We start from the raw sequence: 20,631 nt of genomic DNA on the forward strand, positions 1-20,631 counted from the left end.
CCAGGGTCATGTGCTCGCACTGCGGAGTTCTGAGGACGAGTCTGGCTGCCGCGTTCTGGGTGGTTTGGAGGCTGTGTAGAAGAGTTATGTTGATTCTGGCATAGAGGGCATTGCTGTGGTCAAGTCTGCTGGATATGAGTGCGTGGGTGATGGTCCTTCTGCAGTCGGAGGGGATCCATTTGAAGGTCTAACGTAGGATCCGAAGGCAGTTGAAACTGGTGGAGGCAACGGCGTTGATCTGGTGGTTCATGGAGAGGGAGGAGTCAAGGATGATGCTGAGGTTCCGGGTGCGGTCGGTGGGAGTGGGTGGTCTCCTGAAGGCGGACGGCCACCAGGTGTTTTCCCAGGTGGTGGAGCTGGGTCTAAGGATGAGGACCTCAGTCTTTTCTGAGTTGAGCTTCTGGCAGCTGTCCTTCATCCAGGCTGCCACATTTTTCATTTCTTTCTGGAAGCAGAGTCTGGTGTCTTCGGGATTCTTTGTGAGGGAGAGGATGGGCTGAGTGTCATCGGTGTCGGATACGATCCTGAGCCCATGCTGTCTCACGATGATGCCGAGGGGAGCCATGTAGATGTTGAAGAGCGTAGGGCTGAGAGATGATCTCTGTGGTACTCCTCAGTTGATATCGGTGGGTTCAGAGTGGAAGGGAGGGAGTCTGATCCTCTCGGTTCGGCCAGAGAGGAATGATTGGATCCAGTCGAGGGCGGTTCCTTGTATCCCTGTGTTGTGAAGTCTGGCTGTGAGCGTGCGATGTGAAATGTGTTGAAGGCCGCGGAGAGGTCTAGCAGGATGATGGACGAAGTGTGTACCTCGTACGTGTGGCAGGCGGATGTCATCCGTGGTGGCTCAGAGGGTGCTGTGGTTGCTGCAGAATCCAGAGTGTGAGGAGTCTAGGATGGAGTTATCTTCGACGAAGGCAGTCAGCTGGGCGTTTACAAGTCCCTCTTTCTACTTTGGCTGTGAAGGGGAGGAGAGAGATGGGCCGGTAGTTCTTCAGGTCTGTGGGGTCTGCCGTAGGTTTCATGAGGAGGGGTTTCACCTCTGCCCGTTTCCAATCATCTGGGCATAAACCGGATGTGAGGGAGGCGTTGATGGCACGACCAAGTTTGGTTGCAATGGCGGCAGCGGCCCTGTGGAATACGTGCAATGGACAGGAGTCCGTAGGTGCTCCTGCGTGAGTTCTCTTCATGGTCGTGGTGATGAGTTTGATGGTAACGGGATCTCAAGAAGTGATGGTCGGCTTGTCGGCGGTGATGGGAAGGGGGGTGGTGTCTGGCGCTGGTTCACTGAGGTTGTTGTAGAGGTCTGTGATCTTCCGATAGAAGTAGGAGCTGTGCTTGTTGCAGAGTTCCTGGGAAGGTGCGATGTCCATGGCATTGCAGGCGGGTCTTGCGAACTGCTGTATGACGTTGATGAGTTCTCTGCTGTCGGTCGCAGTGGTCTGGATTTTGTCTTTCATGAAGGTCCGTTTGGTGTCTCTTATACGCTGGTGGTATTCCTTCAGGGCGTTCTTGTGGTTGTTCCGAGATTCCAAGGTTTCCTGGTTTCGCCAGGTTTTTTCTAGGCGTCTACAGGACCGGAGGTGGCGTTGGTCCAGGTCTCTGTAAAGAAGGCGACGTCGGGTGTGAGGGTGTCGATCAGGTCCCAGATTTCTATGGCATGTCAGTTCAGGGAGCACACGTTGAGGAGTATGCAGGTCAGGTTCTCACTGGTGCATGCATCAGGTGGGCAGTTGGCGGCCAAGGGAGCTTTGTCAACGGTGAAGGATCTACAGCAGGGTTTGCAAGAGAACTGCCCGTGGGTGGTGTTAGGCGAGGACCTTGCGCAGTGGGTGTGTCTCCCGGGGTTGAGTGTGTGAAGGGTGGTCGAGTTGTAGCTGAGGGGTCTAGGAGAGCCAAGGTTCCTGGTGCTGGTCGCCGTCAGGTCGCGGTTGGGTCGTAGACGGGCGCAGATGGGCTTGCCTTAGTGGCGACTGCACTGGTAGGGGAGGGGGGCAGGAGCAGCAAAAGGGAGGTGGGCGCAGGGCTGGATCAAGGGCGGGGCCGCAAGGGCAGCAGTGGCGGAAAGGCTCAGTGCTGGTCGACTGATTAGGCAGAGCTGCTGGGAAGAATGCTGTCCTTGGACCCAAAGGGCAAGGAACCAGTAGACACAAGCCCTTGGAGATTCTTCTTCAAGCAGGTTCTCAGCAAAGTTCTCGTCTTTGTCCTCTTTCTTGGCAGAAGCAGCAACTGCAGGCCAACCCAGCAAAGCGCACAACAAAGGGGTAGTACTCCTCCTTCCAGCTCTTTAGATCTTCTCCTTGGCAAAAATTTCCTCTTGAGTCCAGAAGTGATATATCCTCTGGGGTTTTGGGTCCACTACTTATATCCCATTTTGTCTTTGTTCTCTCAATTGCCAGTGTCTCTGAGCCCAGTCACAACCAGTTCTGTCCTCTCCGGTGCAACAGGACCACAGGAGGTGGAGATGGCATTGTAAAAGGCAATATAGCCTATTGTCAGGAATCCCCCTCCTCTTAACGTACGAAGATTCGTAGAGTCAACAGATATTGTACTCCGGCCTATGTGACATTTAAATATATTACTACTGTGACTCATTAAGCCTTTTGTAGCAAAGATACTGGGTCACCATGCTTTGCAATGTAAACAGCATGCATCCTTATATCGCATAATGATGAAACAAAACTGTATTAAAGGGTGAAACAGAAAAGTAAAGTATTATTCACTGTGTGAGAGAAAAAATTGTGTTTTTGACAATGTGTATTAGGGTCAACCAGAACATTACTATATATTACACTGTGTGAGAAAAAACATAGTATGTTTTGACAAGGTTTATTAGAAACTGTGTGAAGAGGTATGAACGCAGTATGTTTCCCTATATCTGCCCCAGGGTGATACCCATGTGCCTTAAAAAACATAGCATTTTTAGCACCTCTGAAGCTTCTCCCCGTGTGACAGACGCCAATTGCCCGGATTGGATCCAAAAAAGGCCACTCTTGTTGCGGATTATTGCCGAACCATTCCTGGATGCTGGTTTTGCATTAGACGTGCTTTGTGTGCCAGTTTGGAGATCTGGAGGGTTGTGGATACTAGTGTTCCCTGTTGCACATCGAGAGACTGGTAGGAGAGAGCTGTTTACTGCTGCTCCTCTCATTTTCTTCAGTTTACTTTCCTTTTGTTATTGCAGGTTGCCACGAGAGGAGAGAAGAGGCGTCTTTGACTTGAACTTAAATATTGGAATGCACTGAGACTAATGTTCATTCCAGGATTGTGTGGTGGACACTAAGGCAAGAAATAGAGCTTGTATTTTGGCACCAAATGCTAGAGGCATTCTTCTATTAACACTGATGATAAGTAGGCAATCTAGCACATATAAACAGTGGTTAGAAACAGTGATTAATCCATGTAAAGGATATATTTTGATAACTCTTGCCAATCCTAATACAGTAAATACTTCTTGAACACGTCCTTCTTTATAATTAGTGGACTACATCAATATTCCTCGTTTGTGGATTCTAAGACAAACTCTTCATTTTATTACATGAAATATCTACACATGTAATTAATGCCAATCAGTACTGTAACATGCATAGACAGTGTTGACAGTAAATAGCTGTCACCTTACCACATAATTCATTCATTCCAGGTCTCCATCCTCGTAGTACCCTCCCTAATACCCTGCCCGCATCTGGTCACTTTGATTGCCTGTGACATTTAATCCAGAGTCGGAGCCTCCAGAAGGTGGGCATCTTGGGGGTACTATTCCTGAGGAACTTAAATAGACCTAACACGTATTCAGGTGCAAGGGAAACTCCTCCCACCACTCTAAATGAAACCCTGGTAGATTCTGCGCAGCTCTGAGTCACCCAGGAAAGGCAGTACACACCTCAGCCCCCCACCCCCTAACCCTGGTAGCTGTCTACAGTAAATGCAAATCCCCAGCCCCCATCATTCCAAAACCAGAAGGTCAATAAACAAACAGAAGAGGCATACAGAATGGCTAAACCAGAAAATGCCTACTTTCTAAAAATCTATTGTAAGCAAGAGTGGTCCCTATATAGTATAGGTAATGTTCTACAGAACAATATTATGATCTGTGCAATTTTACAATCAAAGTACCAATTATTTATTCAAACGGATAATCAAAAAACAATTCATGAAGTGCAGTGGGTTAAAAACGGGTTTGGAAAGCACCAGATTTCCAGACCTCAGGCATGTAAATACAATTGAAGAGACTTGGCAAGAGTTACTTATTTAGTCACATTGTAAAAGACATCTTATACTCCACAAATTTCAAGGCAAAACAATTGGATTCAAGACGTAGAGTGTCTTGAAATGTGGGGTCTGTCTCCTACGATGGGCCATTTCAAATGTGGGGGCTGCAGTATTTGTCATTTGACTATTGAAAGCGAAAAATTCACCTTTTGAAAGCATTGATGTGACATTAAATCACTTTTCCAATTGCAATACAAACAACGTTGTGTGTGCTATGTTATGTCCATGTAACAGCATTTACATAGGTCAGACAACTCAGAAAATCAGGATCAGAATCTGCCAGCACTGCAGTCGCCTTATATGCCGAACACCCAATTCTCTATTTGGTTTAACACTTCATGAAGCATGGACACGTGGAGGACGACTTGAAGTAGCAAGTGATTAATTTGATTCAACCACCAACTCGCAGTACAGAAATTAGTACGATCCTTAACAAAGAGGAATTGAAGTGGATCCTGCGCAGCAACAGTCTGCATACTCGACACAACCGTATGGAGGATTGGACAAACTTGACCTAATTATCTTTGCAGACTTGTATTTTACTGGCTAATGTAATCTGTTCTAACCTTAACCTTTTTTGTTTTTTCGCATATGTGTTCATGCTATCGCGCCAACTCTATAACTATCAGGTTCCTCACACATCTCATGACATCTTTGTCACAATTCTTGAAGTCTGGCAAATTTCCTGCCTTTTGTATGCCCTCTCCTCCTTTTATTTTCTACACCCTTTCCAGCCTTATTGCCAAGTCCGCCATCACGCGACTAGGTATTGATTTATACTTTGATTCGATTGCATGTAATGTAATCGTAACTGCTGATTTTCACACTATTAACTAATTGATACGTATCTTCAATCCTGGTGCTTTGTGACCCGTGTATGTCATTCTGCGAGCTCAATGTATATATACTCTACCTGATTTATTTTTAATTTTATCTTTGCAAGTTCATTGTCCGTTATGATGCATTGTTATGTTTTTGAGATTGTTATCGTAACGTAATAATTGTTTTTACTGTCCCTGTACTCTTTATCCAGCTCTCGGTTATCTGTTCTCTCCCTTCCAATATGGTGCCACCTATGGATTGAACTTCATTCAATGTCTGCCCCTTCAGGCATCTGGAATCACTACCACTCACATTGCCTTTTAGTGCGCAACCATTCTGGATCCGGTTCGCCCCTTGGAACGTTTTCCTTGGCATACCGCTTTCGATTGGCAATAAGGTAAGCTACATAACTTCACGTTTATTCTCATGGCAACAGCCTACTTTTCCTAGATTTTTATTCCATATTGTATCGCACCACTTCAGGACTCTGCATGTGGGCACCATCGCCCGTATCGACAGGACGCTCTTTGCACCCCTGCGCTCTCCGGATTTACTCCAATTACTCATTGTAAAGTGTTCCTTAAATATTTCACTTACTCTTGCTCACCACATCCATGTATAATTCCTAACACAGTGCACCTGCAATTTCAGGCCCATTGTCTCCTGCAATTCCTTATGCTGGATCAGTGATGATACCTTCACTTGGCCCCAGCCTACAAGTCTGGCGCAAGAATTGAACGTAAGTGCTTTCCTTCCCCTCAGTATCACTCCCACCAGTATTCTTCGTCATGCCCATGGCCTTCTTACTGTATAATGCACAGGGCATGGTTAGAGTTCACCCGGCACTACACACATTGAGTCTTATATCACTTTTATATCACGTCTATATGTATAGAATAATTCCTAACCACATATAGTCACTTCGCATAACATAAATGCTAATACGATACTTATTGTTTTTTTCGATGACAAGCCTTAATTTAACCCTTTGTCGTCCTCTCTTCTTTTCTTCATATCTTCCTTGTTTCCCCCTTTCTTTCCCTGGCCTCATACAGGACCCTTCTCAGGCATTATTCTTTCCGTCCTGATGATGATCCCCCCAGATTAGTGGCGATAGAAACGTTGTTGACACTCTATATCTTGACTCCGATTGTTTTTGCCTTGAATTTTGTGGAGCAGAAGATGTCTTTTACAAAGTAACTGTTGTCAAGTCACTTCAATTGTATTTACAGGCCTGAGGTCTGGAAAACTGGTGATTTCCAACTCTGTTTTTAACCCGCTGCACTTTGTTAATTGTTTTTTGATTTTTCGTTTGAATAAATAATTCATACTCTGAAGAAAAAAAAGGCACCCAACGTCTTGATTCTGATTGCTTTTGCCTTCAATTTTGTGGAGCATAAGATGTCTTTAGCAATGTGACTACTGTAAACAAGTAACTGTTGGCAAGTCACTTCAATTGTATTTACATGCCTGAGGTCGTTAAATCTGGTGATTCCCAACCTGTTTTAGCCCACTGCACTTCGTGATTTCTTTGGGGGAAATGTCAGTTTGAATAAATAATGTGTACTTTGATTGTAAAATTGCACAGATCGTTATGTTGTTCTGTAAAACATTACCTAAACTTATTGGATAGGGACCACTGTTGCTTACAATAGACTATATATCCTTGCTCCCTCCAGACTCACAGGGTTCCCTTGTTTCTTTACAACCTACTTTCTAAAAATGGCATTTTCAAAAACACAATTCAAAAACCATCTCCCTAAAAAGATGTGTTATGAAATTCTGAGTTCAGAGAACCTACGCTTCACTTTTCCATCTTGTCTCTATGGAAAGTTATACTTGTAAGATGTTCTAAAGGAACTCCCATGTTAGCCCATGGCACAGATACCCTTTCAATAGTGAAAAACATAATACATAGTATTTCATTATCAGGACATGTCACACACACCAGTAAATAACCTACCTGTCACATAAACTGCACACTGCCCATGGTTGTAACTTGGGCCTACCTGAAGGGTGTCTTACATGTAAGAAAAGGGAAGGTTAGGGCCTGGCAAGTGGGTGTACTTGCCAGGTCAACATGTGGGTAAAAAATGCTTGCAGACACTGCAGTGGCAGGTCTGAGATACCTATGAAAGGTTACTTGTGTGGGTGGCACAATCAGTGCGCAGGCCCACTAGTAGCATTTAATTTATAGGCATGCAGTGCACTTTACTAGGGCCATAACAGTGAATCAAATATTCGAGTCACGGATAACTAATCACGGGAAATCACGCCAAGGATGGCAAGTCTAACATGTGTCCCCTCAAACTGAAAAGTAGGGAGAGCTACCCAACGTCTGGGGAGTTCTCATCACTAAGGGAGAAGAACCTGGACAGATCATTAGTATTGACGTGTTCTGTACCAGGGCACGGTTCCATCGTAAAGGTTATTCCCTGTAGGGAGATGGGCCACGTTAACAGTTTTGAGTTCTCACCCCTCATTTGCAGTCCTGTGGTCTGTCTAAACCCAGATGTGAGTCCCAAACAAGTAGGATCTTAGCTTCTTCAGTGCCCGGACCACAGCAAAAGCTTCTCGCTCAAATGCACTCCAAATGTGTTCCCTGGGAAGTAGCCTCCTACTAATGAAAGCTACAGGTTGGTCCAAGCTCTCATCATTTAATTGTGAGAGAACTGCTCCTACACCGTACTCTGAAGCATCTATCTGCACAACAAATCCACTGACCCATCATGTTCCTTGGGCGACAGGAGGTCAGGAAGAGATTAACTCTAGCCTTCCATTCCATCATCCATAGTCAGGAACACAGGTACTTCAGACCTCTCAAAGTGAGGCTTGAGGTGGTTCACAAGCAGGGCCCTCAAAGGGTTCCTAGGAGTCTGAAAATTTGCCAAAGAGGAGACTTCACTCTTGTGCTCCACCACCTCAAATTGCCCAGTCCACTTGTCTTGGAGCATGCAAGACTCCACTGTTGCCATTACCCACACTCTTTGGCCAGGCTTTAACTCTACAAGAGTGGCATTCTGGTCATACCATTGTTTCATCTCCTCCTGGCTGCCTTCCAGGTTCACGTGAGCAAGTTTCCTGAAGCACTGTGTCTGGTTCCTGGAGGCCAACATGTAGCTGAACACATCCTTGGGAGTCTTAGCCAGAGCTTCTTTCCAGCCCTTCTTCTTCAGACTGAGAGGTTCTCTCACAGGGTGCCCATACAGCAATTCATAGGGACTGAACCCTAAGAGTTTCTGTACTTTACTAGGGACTCACAAGTGAATCAAATATGTCAATCATGGATAACCAATCATAATACAAATTTATGCAGGGAACACTTGTACTTTGAGAATGATCAGCAGTGGCAAAGTGCCCAAAGAGTCTAAGCCAGACAAAATGAAATCCAGCATAACATAACAAATACAGGAGGTAAAGGCAAAAAGTCAGGGAAAACCACACCAAGGATGCCAAGACAACAGGGGGCACATAATAATAATACCAAAGTGCCTCTTGTATCGGAAAACAGAGCAATTAAATATTGTCTTCCTTTTATCAAGCCTATAGTCTGTATTATGACTGATGAACCACTGTATCTTGCATCATGCATTGCCCCTGCTATGCTGCCAATGATAGTAACAACACAACTACTAACCATCCAACTCCTACAAGTGTGTCAATTCTGACTATTTTAGGCCCCCAAATCTATAAGAGGGACTTGGGCGGAAGGTAATAGTCCTTTTTAATGTGTGTTGAATTGATATTTAACTGTTGTTGTGGTCATCTCTATATTAGACAGACAGCGACACCTTGTGGCAGACTTTTAAAAGCGCTGGTGTTCACCATCAAGTGATGGTGCCAAACACCAGAAACCACTGGCTTAAATTAAGCACTGTTTTCTTAAGCTACAAGTCAGCCACCCTTTAGGAGTGGAATATCTCTGTCACACCAACAGATGGTGGTTGACAACATTTGAGATTCCCCGTCATTGTAGCAGCTGTTTTCCCTGAAGTGGCTCCTGCTGCATGATGATAGTCATGTCTGGGGATTTACCCACCATGACCTGGTGACACGGTGCATTTTTCATTACAAAGTGAACGTACTATAAATGAACCCCTCAAAGTTGAGAGTACATTTTTGGTATTCTTATGGAAGTGTCACTTATATCGTTGGAGTTTTCTTAGAAAAGAATGTGGTATGTCGTTCTAAGCCTGGCTTTCATGAATTAGGTCTAGGAAAATTTAAATGACTAGGGTGTAATTCATGTAATTTTGGGAATTTCGCATTATGCCTGTTTTGTTAAATTCCCTGACTCTCACCAATAAACCACGTCACCCAACTACGGTATCGTGAATGGAAAAATTATAGAGCAAGAGCACTGGAGCAATGCGTGCAACCAAAATGCAAGTGGCTGTTGTTCGCAGCAATTGTGTTTTTCAAATTATTTTTAACTCAAAATGCATCATTGTGCAGAACGTGACATTAGGGGTCATTTTGTACTAACGTGTAGCACTACATTTGAAATTTGAATCTTGTGAAATTACACAAAAGCAAATTGCGCACATTTTCATACATCCCTAATTCTTACATTGATCTGTCGTAGCAAAAAAATATTGGCAGAAAAATGACTTTTCCTGCAGTTTTTGGTATTCTTATGGAAGTGTCACTTACATGGTTGGAGTTTTCTTAGAAAAGAATGTGGTATGTCATTCTAAGCCTGGCTTTCATGAATTAGGTCTAGGAAAATGTTAATGACTAGGGTGTAAATCATGTAATTTTGGGAATTTCACATTATGCCTGTTTTGTTAAATTCCCTGACTCTCACCAATAAACCACGTCACCTAACTAGGGTATCGTGAATGGCAAAATTATAGAGCAAGAACACTGGAGCAATGCGTGCAACCAAAATGCAAGTGGCTGTTGTTAGCAGCAATTGTGTTTTTCAAATTATTTTTAACTCAAAATGCATCATTGTGCAGAACGTGACATGAGGGGACATTTTGTACTAATGTCTAGCACTACATTTCAAATTTGAATCTTGTGAAATTACACAAAAGCAAATTGCGCACATTTTCATACATCCCTAATTCTTACATTGATCGGTCATAGCTAAAAAATATTGGCAGAAAAATGACTTTTCCTGCAGTTTAATGATGGTCCGATTGTGATTCTGTGGGCAGAGCCAGCGGCTATTTTGCAATCAGGAGCAGTGTTTTGCCAACCTGGTAATAGGTTGGAAAAGCACTTACGTAGACAGATGGAACTTCTATAATTATAAGATTACTGCTCATGTTTAGGGCAGGCGCAGACTCTTTAATCACATATTCTTGGTCATAGCTACGAATATTATAAAATGTACAGCAAATTCTCCTATATGCCATGTAAGTTGTCTTCCGAAAAGTACTATCAAGTATACCTCAGATACGATGCTTCATGCTTTCTGATTAGCAATTGTTACTAAAAAGTCTAATATTTATTAAAACTGGCACATATTAATACGTATGTATATGTAAATGTCTTGAACCTCTCAGGTAGCAGATCGTTTGCTCTGCTTTCGTAGTTGCTAGGTCGCCCTTGCTAAACTGGCTTCCAATGACTTCAGTCTTGACAAATGCTCCATAATCAGGGAATCCAGCATCATGGGGGGTGAACTCGAACCAGGTGCCTGCAAGAAGAGGAACAATGAAAGTAAGATAAACTCTACAAAAGTATAATTGGTATTTCAATCGATTCTGTAACTACCATATCATCAATTTATAAACTTTCACAGTGCTTCAAATGTATACTATCTCTCACTCAGATTACAGTAAACTCTAATTGCCCAATTCACAGCAGTTGTGGATGTTAGCTTAACAAAATGTGATATTTCTAAGCATTATAAATCTATGCCACAGAAGTAGACTTAAAATCAAAATCACAGAATTTGAACTAGCAGCTTTTTCTGACAAAAATTATTTCCTACTGCAGAATATCCACCGGCTCAATATTCCACAAACAGAACTTTATGGTTAGGCTTTGCGAACAAGGGTTCCCCGGCAAAGATAAAGAATCTAGCCCAATCAGGGCCCATTCAGGTTCAACTGTATTCAGATATTCTTTATTCATAAAATAGGGACTGGGGGGCATTACCCCCAGGTCCCTCCGTCCTCGACACCTTCATACTAAACAAGTGGAGATGACCATCTCCCGACAGAAAAAAACAACAAGAGGCATGCTGGGACACTAATACTGCCCCTCCCCCTGGGAGTACATAAGCAGTACTTACCCAGCAGACCTCCTGTTCTTTTTTTCTGTCTGTCGACAGAGTTGATGGTGTGCTGGTGCTGCTCCTGCTGGGCTTGAGTGGCGGTCCTTTCTCTTCTCCCCCCGCCCTGCTGCCTGGCTGTGTGGGCGTGGGGTTACCTGGACTGCCTCCTGGCCTGCCGGGCTTGCTTGGAGTCAGTCTTCCTCTGGAGCCGGTGTTTGGATTGGAGTGTTCCCGGCTTTGCTGTGTGCTGCCTGCACCTGCCGGCCCTTTGTGGCTGGTGCTGGAGTTCCCTGTTGCTTACGGGTCGCGGGCTGGGCTTCCCGAGCCTGGCAGGGGAGCTCTGCCTTGCTGGATGGGCTCCTGATGGACTTCTGCTCGGCGGTGCTGTGGGGGCCTTGTTCCTGGGGTTGGCCCCCACTCCTGGTGAGTCCCGATTTCGGGATCCCTTTTTTCTTCTGCCTGGCGCTCTTGTCCTGTTTTCTTTCTTTTTCAGGGGCCCGGCGCTGACTGCAGCAGGTTCCTTGCCTCACTTCTTGGGCTCTCAGTTCGCTGCACTTCTCTTCCTGCCCCGGAGGGCGGGGGGGGGGGCTGTGGGGTCCCCCGCTCTGCCTCTGGTGTCATCTGCGGTGTTTGCGTTTCTTACTCTGGGAGTCTCGTTCCAAAGACGGGGATTTCTCATTGAAACAGTGACGTAATTGGCAAGTGGATGTCTGTGTTGATTCACTGTCCTCACTTGCGAGAGTGCCCTGCATTCAGTTCAATGCGCAACCAGAACTTGCTTTAACTTTGTGGATTGTTGACGCCCACAGGCCTGTTAAGGCTTCCCGCGCAGCGCAGGTGGCAGCGCTGGTATGTTTCCTGTTGCTGGCATGCGGGGGCCTCTGCTGTCTGGTTCGGGGGCCGCCTCTGGTGTCCTCTGCTTCATTCCTGTCATCTCGATGTAGGGTTTGTGCCTGGGGTCCGGGGCTGTGTTTCTTCAGTCCCTGTGGATCCATGGGAGCTGTGTGGGGGACGTTCCTTTTTTTTGGGGTCTGATGACTCAGTGAACTGATGCTTCCGCTGCTGGGTCCTGTGTTGGGTTCTTGGTCTCAGGTTCAATTCCCAGCGGCTCCACTCGGCCTTTCATCCATCTGTGTTCGATGTGCTGGGCCGTTACCTGTTCCCTGCCCACTGTTGGCTGCTCTTTTCCCTGCCTTGCAGATGTGCTCGTGTTTTTCACTTTCTGTCTGTGTGGTTGGAGATTGCTGAGTGTTTGTGCCTGTTCCCTCGGTTTGGTGTCCTTGGGTAACATGATGCATTTGTTTTTCGGCGCCTAGTTCCCCGGTGCTGGAGTGAACGTGCGCTTTCCACATGCATTTGTTTTGGTGCAATGTTGTTTCTACATTTTTCGGGCGTGCTGTCGTCTCGTGCGCTGGGTGCCCTGTTTCTTTCCTGCAGTGTCTCGTGGGGTCTGTGGTGTATGTCTTGTTTTTTCCCTCCATGTTGCGGTGGGGGCCTTGTTGAGCTGATTGCCCCCCGCTCTGGTTGTTTTCGCCCCCTTTTTTCTTCTCGGTGGACCCTGTTGGCCTGCTGGGGTCTGTCCTGGAGTGGTGACGGGCGGACCTTCTGTTCCGTGCCTTGTTCCTGTGTCGGGTGCCTCCTGGGGGTGCCGAGGTTTGTGCTGGGGCCTCTTGCTTGGGGTGCCTGTGTTCATGCGGTGCTTCGTCCCTTCTTCCTTAGGGGTGTCCTGCTGCCTCTGGGTGCCCCGCGCTGCTTGCTTCCTGTCTGGAATCGGTGGCGGGTGCTTCTGTGTGCCTTTGGTCGCTCGGACGTCCTGGTGCTCTCTGGGGCTCCCTGTCCGCGCCCTCCCCGCCTGTGATGCGGGGGTGTCTGGTTGGTGCTGGGCGGTCGGGCGCTGTGGTTCCTGTGCTCCTCTTCTTGGCCGGTGTGGTTCGGATTTCTGTTCCGGGCCTGCTGCCTTGCAGCTTGCCCCGGCTCTCGTCTGTTTCTGGGTTGGGGCTTGCCGGGGTCTTCTCCCTTTTGGTGCACTTCGGGTGGTACCCCTGCTCTTGGCCGCTCGTGCCTGTGAGTTTCTTTCAGGCTCTGTTGAGGGGTTTCATCTCCAGTGTGTTGTTTGCTGGTTCCCTGTGCAGTTGGCTTTCGCTCTTCTGTTTGTGGCCTGCCTGGGGTTGGCGTGGGTTCCTGTCGCCTCTGTGCTGGCTGGTTCCTTTTCGCTGCTCTGCTTTTGCTTGCTCCTGGGGTTCCCTGTGTTGATGGGGTTTTTCCTGCGTGCTTGCTTGCGCCTTGCTCTCTTCTGCATGGCGTTCCTCTCTTCTTCGGCGACGGTCTGTGAGGGGTGCGTTCTGTTCCCCCTCTTCTTCGGGCTGCCTGCCCCACCTGGTGGTGAGCCGGTGTTCCGGCTCCTCGGACCGTTGCGGGGGTGTGGTGCCTCTGCTCTGCTTGGGTGTCCTGGTTCTTCGCTTCCTGGCCTCTGTGTGGTTGGTCGCCTTTGGGGCTCCTGGTTCCTGGTCCTGTTCCTCCCGTTCCTTGGGCTGTGCCTGGTTCAGTTCCTGGTGCTTGCCTGTGTCTTGCCGGGGGCTCTTTGGGGTGGTCTGTCCCCTCTGCCCGCGCTTGGGTGGCTTGTGCTGCCTTGGGTGCGGCTGTTCTGATTCGGCCCTGCCTGCTCCTGTCCTCGTCTGTTCCCTGCTTGGTGCCTGTTTGTGGTGCCTGCCTGGGTCTTCCTGTTGGTGTGGGCTTCCCTTGCTCCCGCTTGGGGCTTCTGGTGTTGTCCGGGGGCTTTTCTGTGTACTTGGCCTGGATGCTTCTGCGCTGGCTCCCCCTGGGCTGGCTTTTGGCTGTCTGCCCCTCCTGTTTCTGCCGGGGTGCCTGCCGGGTTTGTTCCTGTTTGGGGCCTCCGGGCTGCTGCCGGTTCCTGTCATGCCTCCTGTTCTCCGGGTTGGTGTGCTGTCCCCGTGCTCCGCTGTCTGCTCTGTGTTGGCTTGGTCAGGCCGGGTTGGTCCCTGCCTGGCCTTCTGGGGCTGCTGGGGGCGTTTGGCTTCCAGGTCCGTCTCCTGTTGGGGGTGTTTGCTCCCTGTGTTGTTCTGGTCTTGTCTGGTTCCCTTGGTGGGTGCCTGGCTGAGGTTTTGGCTGGGGCCTGCCGCTCCTGCTTGTTGGGCTCCTTTTTGGGCTCTGCTTCCCTGCTGGTGTCCCTTTGGGTCCTGGCGGGGTGTTCTGCGTTGGGGTCGCTTCCTGGTGGTTCCTTCTGGCCCTTCTCCTGCTGTTGGTTCTCTTCCCGGGCTTGTTTTCCCGGTGTTGTGAGCCTGTGTGGGGTTCTGTGGCTACAGTCCTGCCGGCTTCTTGCTGGTTGTGTGTGGTTTCGGGCTGTGCCTTCTGGGTTTTCGGGCTGTGCTGTCCCTTTTTGGCCTGCTCTGGGGGTTTGTTGCCGGCCTTTCCTGGTTATTTCCTGGTTCTGTGGTCCTGGCTCGCTCCTTCCTCCCTTGCTTTCCCGGGCTTTATTCCCGGTGTGGGTCTGTTTGGTTGCCCCTCCTTCTGTGGTTGGGGTGCTGTTCTGTGGTGCTCGTGCCTCTGCGGGTCCCTCCCTCCTGGCTGCGGGTTGTCTGTGGTTTCCTGCTGCTTGGTCCTCTGCTCTTCTTCTGGGGTTTGCTTGGGCCTGCTGTTCCTCCTGCGTGGTCGGGTTGCTTGGCTCTGGTCCTGGCTTCTCGGTTCTGTTGGGGTTTGTTGGCCTCTTTTGCGGTTTGCTTGGCTCCTCTCCGGCATTGCTGGGTTGGGGCCTTGTGGTTGTGGTCTGGGTGCTGTGCTCCCTGGGCTTTCTTTTTTCCGCTGCTCCTGCCTTTGCTGCTTGCCTGGCCTGGGTGTGGGGTTCCTGGGCGGTCCAGTGTCTTTTGGGTGCCTTCTTTATGCTGCCCTCTGTGCCTCGTTGGGCGGCTGCTGGGGTTTCCCAGTTGTTCTGTGCTCCCCTCCTGCCTTGTGTACCTTCCCTTTGGGGTTGGGGTTTTCTGGGCTTGTGGTCGCTTTCTCTGTTCCCGTCCTGGTTGAGTTTTCTTTGTGGCTTTCAGGTCTTGTTGGCCTCTCCTTGTTTGGTGGGCTTTCGGCTGGGTTCTGGGGTTCTTCCCCGTCCCTGTATTTTGGGTCGGGTTCTCGGTCCTGTTCGGCTCCTGGGTGCTTGTTGCTTCCTGGGCCTCCTCGGCGAGGTTTCCTCCTCGGGTCTCATGAGCTCGGGTCCTTTCTTTTTGGGAGTTTGGACGTGTTTCGGGCCTGTGCTTCTCCTTCCTTTTTGGGCTGGGTGCTTGTGCCTGCGCTCTGTGGGCCTTTTCTTCTTTGGCTTTCTTCCGGGTTGTCTTGTCTTCCTGGTGGGTCTGCCTGGCCCTGTGTCCCTTCCTGCGGGTTTTGGCGTGGGCGGTCTTCTCCGGTGGGTTGTTTTGCCTGGTCTTGATGTTCTGGTCCGGGTCCCGGTTGCTCGGGTTGGCGGCCTCCTTTATTTGGAGCCCTGGGTTTTCTTCTCTCCGGCCCTTGTCCCTGCTGTCCTGTTCTGGGTTGCGGGCCGGATGTTTCCTGCGGTCTTCCTTTCCTCCTTCTCGGTGCTCTCTTGGGTGGCTGCTTTTGTTGTGGTTTCCTGGGTGTGCTTGTGCGTGCGGAAGGCCGGGTTTCTGCTTTGGTATTCTCCACTTGTTTAGTATGAAGGTGTCGAGGACGGAGGGACCTTGGGGTAATGTCCTATTGCGTATGGTAATCTTCATTACTCCGGGTCCCGTAGTCCTCGACACCTTCATGCGCCCCTCCCTCCCTCCCTGGCGGCCGGCCTTCCTGTCTGGGCTTGTTAGTACAGGAGGTCTGCTGGGTAAGTACTGCTTATGTACTCCCAGGGGGAGGGGCAGTATTAGTGTCCCAGCATGCCTCTTGTTGTTTTTTTCTGTCGGGAGATGGTCATCTCCACTTGTTTAGTATGAAGGTGTCGAGGACTACGGGACCCGGAGTAATGAAGATTACCATACGTAATAGGACATTAATCTATATTGCGACATGAAAAAACCCTTGTTCAAACCTATTTCACTTATGCAAAGACCACCTGGAAACAAATTTAGTAACACAAGAGGATAGGGAAACACACCTGGATGTAAGGGATCCTCACAACAATAATTGCATGTCCATTGAGAATGTTCCCAATTAGGATTAGACAGCAAACGTCTTTCATCAAAGCCATTTTTTGGTGTGGTGAAACTGTACCTCCTGGCAACAGATATGAAAATGTGTGAGAAGCCCACTGCTAAAAGTATGCATATTTTTAGGCTGGTATAATTGGATTACAAATCTAATAGCCCATGTCTCACAGGTTACATTTTTTTTGTAATAGTTAGTTTGTATTTAGACCAAACTACACTTATAGTGTTGGTATTGATTGCTTTCATCTAACCAAGTATCGAGTTTAATAGTTAACTAACATTTAAAAGATGCATGTGTATCTTCATTCAACAATGCTCTTATATTGACAGTGCAGCATGGACATTAATTGACCAAAAGAGGAACTATTGGAATGTCAAGCTATGCACTATAGTTTCATAACAGTCTCCTATGTATTAGGACAACAGTTCTGCTTTTAATTTTACTTTCTTAAAAAGGGTGAGTTATTCATATGTATAAAGATCTGTTTGACACTTTATTGTTAAGGGAAGTGAGACCTACTGTGGTAGAGTGACTGGTCTTAGATCACAGCAGTGCTCAAACCTCCTGACTTCCAACATGAAAGTATGAGAAATATGCAAAAGTGGATATATTTCCTTAGAACTGGGCACAGAGACAGCTTAGGTATCGACAAAAGTGATGAGGAATTACACGGCTAATGCACCCGATTTGCCGAAAACTCTGCTGCTCAGTCAGTTAAAATTAACCAAGGTTGGTACAAAATCAGATTTCTTCAGAGCAAATCTATGACAGGTGTCTGTGCAAGGTAATAGTGTGGGTTATGCTTGTTCTATAAAACACACGGAGGGATGCTTGTCTGCAACAAAACCACTGGCAATTACTTAGGGTTGCACACCCAAACCATTGTTATTTTGCTCACCATGACACCTTAGTCTGGACACAGAGGAATTGAGGCAATGGATCAAGCGGGCAGTATGCCTGCTAGGTAATGATAATATGGCCATTTCAGTAGAGATAGGGAAAAGTATCCTTCTAAAAATAGACCCTAAATTGGGGCTAGCAGCTAATGGCCTACTTTTTGGCGATCATTTAATTAAGGAGATGTCAAAATATGTGGGGGCTTTCAACTCTCTGCAAAAATCTCAAAGAGAGATTACAAAGGTGTTTGATAGATGTCTTTTTTGTGGGGCTGGGCAAACGAGAGGTCGGTTCCCTAGGCGAGGCCAAGGGAGCATCAGGACTTTGTTTTATAGGGGGTTTAAACCTAACCTCTATCAAACACAATATCAATGGGGAGGGTTCTACACTCAAAGGTAAGGCTATAAAGGAGGAAGAGCGCAAGGAGAATGTTGTTCATGTGGATCAGGTAGGTCAAGACCTTTCTGTTACCCCTGAAAAACTTAATGCCAGACTTGCTCAGTTTTTCAACAACTGGTTAACAGTAACAAGAGATCTCTGGGAGTTAGAAAGAAAAATGGGCAACCACATAGATTTTGTGGGAGAACCAGTACAGGATCATATCCCAGAAATGATAAGATTCAATGAAGAATTACCAGAATTAGTTAACAAAGAAGTACAGGATCTGAAAGAAAAAGGTGCCATTATAGAATTGAGGGGTGCCCTAAAAGGGTTTGTGAGCAATATTTTTTTTAAATACAGAACAAAGACAAAAGTATGAGAGCAGTAATACATTTAAAGAGTCTGAATGACTGGGTAGAATATCATCATTTCAAAATCGAATGTTTACATTTAATAAGGCAGGTCTTGAAATCAGGAGGCAGGCTAACAAGGTTAGATTTAAAGGATGTGTACTTGATAAATCCTATTTGCAGAGATCATCAACGATACCTTCAGTTCAGATGGGGTGGAAGGATGTGGAATTTTGTTTGTCTCCCTTCTGGTCTCTCATCAGCCCCCTGGTGTTTCACCAAGGTTCTATGGCTAGTTGCAGCCTTCTTGAGAGAAAGAGTTGTTCGTCTAATTATTTACTTAGAGGACATCCTGCTAATTGATCAAATGAGATCAAAGGTCCTGCATCATACTCTTATGATAATAACAATATTAGAGGACCTAGGGTTTGTAGTAAACAGACATACGTTATGTTTAATTCCAAGCCAGGTGACTCAGTTCCTAGGATTCATGATAGACAGAGTACAGAGACAATTGAAACTTCCGAAAGAGAAATTGAAATGTATAAAAAAGAAACAAAGGAATATTTTATTGATGGGGAGAATATCGCTGAGGATGTTAGCAAGGGTGAAAAGATTATTATCTTCTACAATTCAAGCCATTTTGCCAACACCTTTGAATTATCGTGCTCTCCAACATTTGAAGAGCAAACACCTGAGACAAGGATTGAAATATTCAAAGGAGGTTATTCTTCCAGAGGAGGCCAGGGAATAATTGGACTGGTGGTTAAAAAATATGGTAGCGTGCAATGGGAAAGCTATGTTTGGGTCACTACCAGATTTGGTCATAGAATCATGCAAGCATATCAGGTTGGGGAGCGAACTGTGTTTCAACTTCTACAGGAGCTCTGTGGACAGAGAGAGAGAATAGCTTGCATATAAACTGCTTGGAACTTCTAGCTGGATCTTTCGTGATAAAGAGTTTTATGAAGAACCCTGCAAAGTGTTCAGTTTTTCTGAGAATGGACAATGTGTCAGCTGTGAGAAATGTGTACAAGCCAGGGGTCTAAAATCAAAGGATTTGGCAGATGTAGCAAAGGTGGTTTGGTACTATTGTTTGAGACAGAACATTGTAGTTCAGTTGAACATATCCCTGGTCTAAACAATGTGGAGGCAGATTGGTTTTCAATAAATCACAGTGATGCGAGCAATTGCTCTTGGGACAGAGGAATTGTTTTGAAGCTGATGGATCTTTGGGCTCGTTTTCAGGTAGATCTGTTTGCAGACAGGCTGAATACCCAGTTGAAGACGTTTTACAGTTTGCGTCCGGACCCTGCGTCTGCGGGAATAGACGCTTTCAGGCAGGATTGGAGGGTTTTGATAGGGTATGTTTTCCCGCCATTTTCAATGATAACACAAGTAATTATGATGGCTCGCAAATGGAAGGTGACAGTGGTTCTAGTGACACCACTTTGGAAGTCGTCAGTGTGTTACCTTATGTTGTTAGAAATGTTGGTAGATTACCCCATTTTGTTACCAGAGATTTTATGAGGGCCAGCAGGAGAACTGCACAACTTGGTGTTAGTCTGTCAGTTGAGAATGATGCCATGGAGAATTTCAGGAGAATATGGGAGGTTCCAGGACTTAAACAGCGAGCCTCAAACCTTATCAGGGAATCTTGTGCACCGGCAACATGTAAGATGTATAGATTGGCATGACAAAAATGGTTTGCTGGTGCGTGGAATGGAGTTTCGATCCCATTTCAGTGGATATCATAGAGATAGCAAACTATCTGTCTGAAATGTTTCAAAGAGGTTTATCTTATAGAACTATCAATGTTCATCGAGTTGCGATTGCTGCTGGTCATATAGTAGTAAATAGTACTTCGGTATGCCAAAATGTTTTGATAAAGAGACTGTTGAGGAGTATACACATTTTAAAACCATCGATATCTAGATATAACTCTTTATGGGATGTGTCTAAAGTATTGAGGTACTTGGAACAAATCACTTATTAAGTCTAAAGTTATTGTCACACATGTTAACAACTATATTATGTTTAGTTTCTATTAGAGTTGTATCACCTGTGGGTATTGTTTGAAAGGTTTTTAAAAAGAAGGGATAGATCAGAGTGTTCTTGTCTTTCATTAGATTGGACTTTTGCTTCTTGGTAGTGTTCTAAGGGGCACATGCATCAACAAGGCAATTGCGATTCCATAATTGTGATTATTAAGGAATCACAATTATGGAATCACAATTGCCTATGCATGGAGTTTTGGCTAAAATATTAGCGACTCCTATATATTTCTTAATTGCAAATCGCAATTGCGATTCGCAATTAAGGAGCAGCTTGTGCAATTCCGCATGCAATTTCAAGTGCATAAGGGGGCTAAAAGACTACTCTGATGCACCTCTGAAATTGGCATGTGTGCACAGGTTTTTGCAAATTACCATCAACTTACAGTTCATGGTAATTCGCCTTTCCTAAATGCAAAGTCGCATTTAGGAAAGGCTTGTTGCATTCCAAATAGGGAATCACAATTTG

At 46.5% G+C, this 20,631-nt stretch overlaps 1 protein-coding gene across 2 annotated transcripts in view; it reads right to left on the reverse strand.

Annotated features, from left to right (window-relative positions):
• The window catches only part of LOC144755649 (cytosolic phospholipase A2 gamma-like), a 649,811-nt gene that overhangs the window by 293,584 nt on the left and 335,596 nt on the right, over positions 1–20,631 (reverse strand). For both annotated transcript variants that reach the window (XM_078644799.1, XM_078644800.1), the window contains one exon: positions 10,598–10,738. In XM_078644799.1, the coding sequence (XP_078500925.1) occupies positions 10,598–10,738 (141 nt within the window). The remainder of the gene's footprint in view (positions 1–10,597; positions 10,739–20,631) is intronic.

This window comes from Lissotriton helveticus, chromosome 5_1, assembly GCF_964261635.1.
Source record: "Lissotriton helveticus chromosome 5_1, aLisHel1.1, whole genome shotgun sequence".
Classification (NCBI taxonomy): domain Eukaryota; kingdom Metazoa; phylum Chordata; class Amphibia; order Caudata; family Salamandridae; genus Lissotriton; species Lissotriton helveticus.